The sequence below is a fragment of the Patagioenas fasciata genome, chromosome 1 (assembly GCF_037038585.1).
Source record: "Patagioenas fasciata isolate bPatFas1 chromosome 1, bPatFas1.hap1, whole genome shotgun sequence".
Lineage (NCBI taxonomy): Eukaryota > Metazoa > Chordata > Aves > Columbiformes > Columbidae > Patagioenas > Patagioenas fasciata.
In genome coordinates this window covers 167,578,337-167,586,277 of record NC_092520.1, presented here as the reverse complement: position 1 = coordinate 167,586,277, position 7,941 = coordinate 167,578,337, and the positions used below count along the sequence as shown (strand labels likewise).

The following is a 7,941-nucleotide window of genomic DNA, read 5'->3' as shown; positions in this document are numbered from 1 at the left end:
CTCTGGCACAACTTGAGGTAATTTCCTCTTGTTTTGTCACTTGCTACTTGTGAGAAGAAACCAACACCCTCCATGCTACAACCTCCTTTCAGGTAGTTGCAGACAGCGATAAGGTCTCCCCTCAGCCTCCTTTTCTCCAGGCTAAACAGCCCCAGATCCCTCAGCTGCTCCTCATCAGACTTGTGCTCCAGACCCCTCACCAGCTTCATCGCCCTCCTCTGCACTCTCTCTAGTACCTCAATGTCTTTCTTATGATGAGGGACCCAAAACTGAACACAGTATTCAAGGTGGGGCCTCACCAGTGCCGAGTACAGTGGTACAATCACTCCTCTTTTCCAAATAATGACCTTCCAGGCCCCGCCTGTCCAGCACCCACAGAACGACGCCCGCTAGGTGGTAGCTCAGTCTGTCCCAACCACAAGCCGCCGTCTTCCAACCAAACGGACAAATTCGGAGACAAGATATTTTAATTATCCCCGGCCCGACCGGAGAGGCCGCTCTGGTACAGCCGGACACCGCGCAGGCGCCGACGCCAGCACGCGCCGTAGCCAAGGCAACGCGAGAGGCACTGCGGCTCTGCGCCTTTAACAGGGAGTCGAGCACCTATACAACCGATAGGGGTGGATCCACAGCCTCACCGCCTCTCTGAGGCGGCCGGCGAATGGGCGGATCGAAAGACGCGCTGTTGGCGCCGCGGATGAATTCGGGGCTCGACCGGCCGTGACTAGAGCGCGGGGGGTTTGACGGGCCGCCGCGCCGCTCCAGCAACCGCTGCCGCGGCGTCCCGCTCCGCCCATGGCCTCCGCGTTGGTAAGGGCCCGGCGACGGGCGTGGGCAGCCGGGGCAGCGGAGGGCGCGGAGCCCTTTAGCGGCCGTGCCCCCGCCGCGTGCGGCACGTTAACGGCTCCGGAGGGGCGGGCGGGAGGCGGGGCCCCCACCCGGCGCCTGACGGTGCGCACCCTCTCTCCCAGGAGGACCCCGCTTTGATTCGGACTCTTCGGGGCCACAGAGCGGCGGTGACGGGCGTTGCTTTCGACGCGGACGGCGCGGGGCTGGGTGAGTGTCGAGGGCCGGGCGCTGTTTGCTTTCAGACGGGGTAGCTCCCTCCCTCCTTGCTTCCTTTCCTCCCCCGGCAGCCGGCGGAGCCGCCGGGCGCGGAGGCGGGGCGGGCTCCCCCGCCGGCCGGGCGGGCGGAGGAGTCTCTGCCCCTTCCTTAAGCGACAACTTTTTGAGCAAACCACGAGGCGGGAGGAGGGGTTTGTCCCGCGGCGAGAGAGGAGGAGGAGGAGGAAGTAAGTGAGGGGAGCGCCGAGGCCGGAGGGGCGGGGGGCTGCTTCGTGCCGCCGCTGCTGCGCCGCGGCCCCCCGGGTAACCTCCGGGCCCGTCACGGAGAGAGTGGCTGCAAACTCGGCTGGCGACCCGAACCCGAAGCTGGGCCCCCCAGTCCTGGGGGCGCAGGGGGGAGCCAGCGGTAGATCACGGAGCTACTCTCAGCTTGGGGCTGCTTTTAATTGCCTACGATGAGGATCCGTCTGGTGAGAAGATGGACGTGGGTCCGTAAAAGCTGTGTGTTTCTCGGCTTCTTGATGATCGCATACTTCGTGGTCGAGCTGTCGGTTTCTTCCTTCGGTGCCTCCCTCGCCGGGGAGAGCATCACCAAAGGGAAATGGGAGAGGCGCTTTTCTGACAGAGCAGAAGAGGCTATGGATTTGGCTCGTCCAGTTTATGACAAGTCCCCGCCTGATCCTTATTCCCCAGGAGAGTGGGGTAAGCCTTCTCGCCTGCAGCTGAGTTCTGAGGAAAAGAAACAGGAAGAAGAACTGATTGAGAAGTATGCGATAAACATTTTCTTGAGTGATAAAATCTCTCTGCACCGGCACATTGAAGATAATCGACTGAGTGGCTGTAAAGCTAAGTCTTACAACTACAGAAAACTGCCTACAACATCTGTTATAATTGCTTTTTACAATGAAGCTTGGTCAACATTGCTGCGGACGATACATAGTGTTCTTGAAACATCACCTTCAGTGCTTCTAAAAGAAATTATACTGGTGGATGACTTGAGTGATAAAGTATATTTGAAGACTGATCTTGAAAAATACATAAGCAGTCTGAAAAGAGTTCGTTTGATAAGAACCAACAAACGAGAAGGACTGGTTCGTGCACGCTTAATTGGCGCTACTTTTGCCACCGGTGATGTCCTCACATTCCTAGACTGTCACTGTGAATGTGTCTCTGGCTGGCTGGAACCACTGCTTGAGAGGATTGCTGAGAATGAGACTGTTATTGTTTGTCCTGTCATTGACACCATTGACTGGAAAACGTTTGAATACTACATGCAAACAGCAGAGCCCATGATTGGGGGCTTTGACTGGCGGCTAACATTCCAGTGGCACTCAGTGCCTAAACATGAACGTCTTAGGCGCAGATCTGAAACCGACCCAATCAGATCCCCAACTATGGCTGGTGGCTTGTTTGCTGTCAGCAAGAAGTATTTTGAGTACCTGGGTACTTATGATACTGGAATGGATGTTTGGGGAGGGGAGAACTTAGAATTATCATTTAGGGTTTGGCAGTGTGGAGGCATGTTGGAAATTCATCCATGCTCCCATGTGGGCCATGTGTTTCCAAAGCGTGCACCCTATGCCAGACCAAATTTCCTTCAGAACACGGCACGTGCTGCTGAAGTGTGGATGGATGAGTACAAAGAGCACTTTTACAACAGGAATCCTTCAGCAAGAAAAGAAAACTATGGAGATATTTCTGAAAGAAAGATACTGAGGGAGCGTTTGAAATGCAAGAGTTTTAACTGGTATTTAAAAAACATATTTGCGGAGTTGCATGTACCAGAAGATCGTCCTGGCTGGCATGGTGCTATCCGCAGTGCAGGAATAGCTTCAGAGTGCCTTGACTACGCCTTGCCAGAAAATCATCCTACTGGGGCTCACCTTTCTCTCTTTGGATGTCATGGTCAGGGAGGCAATCAATTTTTTGAGTACACATCAAATAAGGAGATTAGATTTAACTCTGTAACTGAGCTATGTGCTGAAGTCCCTGAGCATGAAGACTTCATAACTATGAGGAACTGCCCAAAAGATGGATCTCCCATCCCAGAAGTTATTATATGGCATTTCAAAGAAGATGGGACTATTTATCATCCTCATTCAGGAAAGTGCCTTACTGCTTATCGTACAGCTGAGGGACGTGCTGATGTGCAAATGAGAACTTGTAATGCTGCAGATAAAAATCAGATTTGGAAATTTGAAAAATAATCACTGCTGGTTGTACGAATCAAATGGACCGTGATCTCCAAGGTTTTTACATTTGTGAGCAGATAGCAACATGCAGTTGTTCACCTTGGAGTGTTTTCAGATGCATCTGTAGTGGTGTAGAAAGTATATCTGCTGTGATGAGCTGTATGGGAAGCAAAAGTAAATACTGGGGTTTAGTTTCTAAAAAATTGAATACAGATAGAATGCCTTTTATTTTTGTAAAATTTTGATCTGTTATTTTCTTACTTTGGTCTGTCTTGATTATGGTAAAACAAAGGCTTTTGAGTGGACTGAGGAGGGATTTTATTTTCTTTAAAAATACATATTAGACCTGCAAGGTAATGATATGTGACAGTACAGAATCTTTACTTACAGAAGTAAAAGTTAAGGTTCTTGCAGTGGAATTAACTGACCTATATTGCAGGTACTTGATAACTTATGTATCTATAAGTAATGGTACAGTACCATGTGATTGAATTGACATTGATGCGGCAAGTTAAATCTTAAGTCTTGTAGTGGTCTGCAGTTTTCTGGGCATTTACATTCTCCTTGGGGTTTCAAGGTGACAGTTATATTACATTGAAAAAAAGGAACTTTCTTTAGTAGATGGGCTTTGGCATTGTTTTGCAGCTTTGTGCCTAGTCTCAAAGTTACCTCATGAGGGTGAGTCAGGTGCTCTCATGCGTTTAGAGAATAGTGTGGTAGCAGCTGAACCACGGACATGCTGGCAGTACCATAAATGGGAAGAAATGAAGAAATAGGGATGGCTACAAGTAAAAAAATCAGTTTAAAGGTAATGGAAAAGAAGAGACAGCACAGAATTGCATTAGCTACTGCTGGTTTTTAGCTATACATTTAATATTTATTTTGCCTCTGAGTAAGCTTTTCTATGTTAAGCCTGGCATCCTAGGGACACATAGCTAATGTGACTGTTCCATGTACCCTTTTTCTTTTTTTTTTTTTTTTGGTCTGCCAGCAGGGTAGAGGAAAGAGACACAGGGAAAAACTTGGTCTCTTTTATTTTGCATTGTGTTTTGGCAACAGCTGGAATATCTCAGCCCTAGGTAGAGTTTTGAGATAATGCAGCATATGATGCCTCTTTCTAGTCACAATAGTACCATGGGAGAGCTCGAGTAAGATTGGGAAGCTGGAGTTCCTGAAGAGAAGGGAGTTGACAAAGCAAAGGGCTGCTTGGAGGGAACCAAAATTTGTTGGTTAGGTGATTCACAGAACAGCTTAGAGTGTTTTTTGTATCCTATTATGTAGGGTTTTGAAGAATATTGATTCTTGAATTCTGTCACTAATCTGTTTTGGATGTGATTATAGACAGTAGATGTGGTAGATATATTGTGTTCTTGAAAAGAAAAATCTTGTGTTAGTATCTGTGTTTTTAGCTTTACATGATTTAAGTTGAACACTTATCTAATGGGTCAGGCATTCCAGCTTTTTTTGGTGGTTGTTTTCAATGAAGTGATAATGTTTTCCAGTAGCCATGGTGTAGTAATTCTTGACCTGGGGCTGGTAGGTAGGAACTTGAGCTAATAAGCAATAAGCATCTTAAAGAATGTAGTAGGTGTGCTTTTGCTGCAGGTGTTAGTAGGAAGAAGGGTTAAAAGGGAGCAAGTGAGACCTGAAATAAGTGAAGACTTGCCAAAAATAAAACAAGAGTAAGTTAAGGTGTATTCTTGAATCTTAGCGGTTTCAAAGAGTTGAATGATTTGGGTGGAGGGAGGCTAAGACAGAAGGGGAACAGAAGGAGAAAACTTGGAGCTGGTAATGTAGTGTTGAATTGTGCCAAGAATGCTTGCCACTGTGTGGCGTGAGTTGGTTTAAGTCTTTAACTTATTTTTAGGAGGTTACTTGCAACTTGCAATTCTTGCAGGTTTTTTTTTTTCTTTTTCCCTGAGCTGAATTTTTTTTTTTTTTTTAGAAAAAGGGAACTTCTTTACTATATAAGGGAGATATTCCTGAAAAATTCCATTCCACTTTGCAGCAAGGAATTCTTTTCATAGATGTAAAAGTAATGAACCATTTATCAAATTTCGAAAAGCAGCCAGTCATTATGTGCTGGGGCAATATATTATACAAAGTATGTGCTTTTGTGAAAAGCTTGCTGTAGGCTGCTATGTTCAATAGAAATAACAAGAAAAAGACTTGGATTCTCCTACATAGCAGAGCACAAGTTTTCTGTGTGATGCATGTTTCCTCAGATGAAAGTAATTTAATGGTGTGAATATAGACTATGCAACTTTTATACAATTAACTTTTCTAGGACTTGGCAAAAACTACATTTTATATAAAGAACTACCTTCAAGTTAAAACTGACAAAGTGTTCCTTATCTATTTAAGCAATAAGTCAAAGTGAATCTGCCTCTTATAGGGATAATAACTTCATGTATCCGAACCCTTACTTCTTTTGCCCGTCACCTCTCATTATATTTTTGTAGTTATAACAAAACTAAAAGAAAAAAAAAGCAAAAGTAAATAACCTGGACCTTAACATAAATAAAGTTCAATTTATTCCTAAGGGGAATAAAAAAGGTTGGGGGAGGAGCTAAATAGAGAAGGAAAAAAAAACCTTTGCCATTTCACATTCCCCTGATTTTGAACTGAGTTGCAGGAATTTTTCAGAAATATTCCAATTCAGATGGTTTTCAGTGCATGCAGATTTCTGAAAAATCTGAAACTCTGAAAGACTTTATGTTGTTGGACTTGGAAAATTTGGGGAACACTTGTATATAAACTACTGATTTTAAGTGACTTAAATGAAATTGAATGTAAACTTAACACTGAATAAATGTGGGAGGGCTTTGGGATTTATTTTGACAAAAATAAAATCCAGAATGATAATTAAATGTTGGGTAGTGTGCTGCTTCTTTTTAAGTCCTTTCTGCTTGTGTCTGTATGTACAGCATAAGATAAAAAACTGCCATGAACTTGAACTTACAGGAGTTATTAAAAGTTCCTTGTAAGTCATCCACTGTGCTTAGAATTCCAGATTGGTTCCCTTGAATGAGGTTTGATTAGTAATTGTTTTCCTCCAAGAATGAAATCTTGCAAATCACTGTTAAATGTGTTTGTGTTGTGACGTTGTGCCTTATGACACTGAAGTGTCCAGGGTTCCTGTAAAGTGTGTGGGTTTTTTGGTGGGGTGGTGTTTGAATATTCATATACACGTCATGTGCACAGCCCTATCCTCTGTCTGACCTGTAATTCTTGCACTGAATTAACCATATTGGGAATTCCTAAGTATCTGAGGGGGGAAAAAGGGTGACCAAGAGGTACAGCTAGCTGTTAAAGCCTGACTGAGTATGGATCTTCTGATCTTCTGCACAACTTGCAGTTGTGACTGTGGTATTCTGGGAAATGGGAGTGTAATAGTAATTCTACAGTGTGGCACCTTGTGTCTTCATACATACGTGTGTATATATGCCATATTCACAACTTGTAAATTGAACTTGGTATCATTGCAAATACCATAACATTTTTTTCATGGCATAGGTAAAGCCTGGATATCTGCTTAGAGAACTGCAGCAAAGCAGTGTGTAAACTTGGCCTTTGTATAATGCCAAGTGTTCACTCTTTGGTATTTAATTCTGTTATGACTCATCACCAGAAAAGCAAATTACCTAGAGATGTGTCAGCTCTACTTGGGTGGGTACAGAAAGCACTGATTATTTTTATTTTAAAAAGAGCACTGGAGTTATAAACTGGACTATATTCCATATTGGAGTCAGATCAGTGTGAGTTTTCAGTTTGCTTTCTGCTATATTTTGCAATTGATCAGTTATTTTAATTATGACAGCAAGGACAATTTTTGTCTTTCACCTCTAAACATGGTTCTGGCCATGTAGTGTTTTCTCTGAGGAGCATGTGCAACAGACTTGTTTGTGGTATGGCCCATCCTAACAAATTATTCTGAACCCTCTATATGTCTTTTGTTTCAGTTACAGTGCTTTAAAGTGTCCTTGGAGATCTGCTGTGGACCATTTACTGGTGGTCTGGTGACTGAAAGTCAGACTGTAGAGTGCTGCCTTTACTTACTTAAGTGTTGACAGAATGCATCAACTGGGTCTGGTCTTCATTGCTGTAGGAACTCGTGTAATCTGTCCTGGAAGGTTCTTGCTCTCCTCTTTTTGAACACTTAAATACATGGACAGCATGAACTTGAGGGAAGCAAAGTGCATAAAGGATTAAGAAACAATGCTTAAAATACTGTGCTTGAGTAAATTGGAGAAACATTATTATGAAGTAGGCAGAATCCCTTAAAATGGAATACAAAAAGAACTAGAGAAGCTTATTTTATAATAGTAGTACGTTTTTAATGTATAAAACTGTTTAAGGTTAGTATTGATAATAGAAATTATTGCTGGCAACATCATTACCCTGTAGACTCTTATTTAGTGCCTGTGGTTAGCAAAGATAAAATGTTTGCTGCTACAGCAAAATGCTTATGTGTTAGCCATATGCACGAAAATTGATTTTTAGCCTGCTTGAACAGGGAATAGTGTGGCTTGGCTGAGGTTGTTAACAGTAAAGGAACCAAACCTGTGTTTTGAGGGTGGTAAAACGCTAGCACAGGTTGCGCAGAGAGGTGGTAGGTGCCCCATCCCTGGAAACATTCAAGGCCAAGCTGGATGTTGTTCTGAGCAACCTGATCTAGTTGAAG

The 7,941-nt window shown here is 44.0% G+C and overlaps 2 protein-coding genes across 5 annotated transcripts in view; both read left to right on the top strand.

The window, feature by feature from the left end:
• Positions 1-596: 596 nt before the first annotated feature.
• The window catches only part of POC1B (POC1 centriolar protein B), a 61,732-nt gene continuing 54,387 nt past the window's right edge, over positions 597-7,941 (top strand). For 2 of the 4 annotated variants that reach the window (XM_071799800.1, XM_065829184.2), the window contains exons 1-2: positions 599-810; positions 972-1,056. In XM_071799800.1, the coding sequence (XP_071655901.1) occupies positions 796-810; positions 972-1,056 (100 nt within the window). In that variant the 5' untranslated portion in view covers positions 599-795. Of the gene's footprint in view, positions 811-971; positions 1,057-7,941 lie in introns of all 4 variants that reach the window. The other 2 variants (XM_071799793.1, XM_065829183.2) reach the window with 2 other exon arrangements.
• GALNT4 (polypeptide N-acetylgalactosaminyltransferase 4) lies at positions 1,115-6,127 on the top strand. The gene has a single exon (XM_065861483.2). It carries the CDS (start codon positions 1,521-1,523, stop codon positions 3,270-3,272), a length of 1,752 nt encoding a protein of 583 aa, XP_065717555.1. The 5' UTR covers positions 1,115-1,520; the 3' UTR covers positions 3,273-6,127.

What these genes read in the sequence shown, in the direction of transcription:
- GALNT4 (XM_065861483.2), top strand. Translation starts at nt 1,521, where the DNA reads ATGAGGATCCGTCTGGTGAGAAGATGGACGTGGGTCCGTAAAAGCTGT.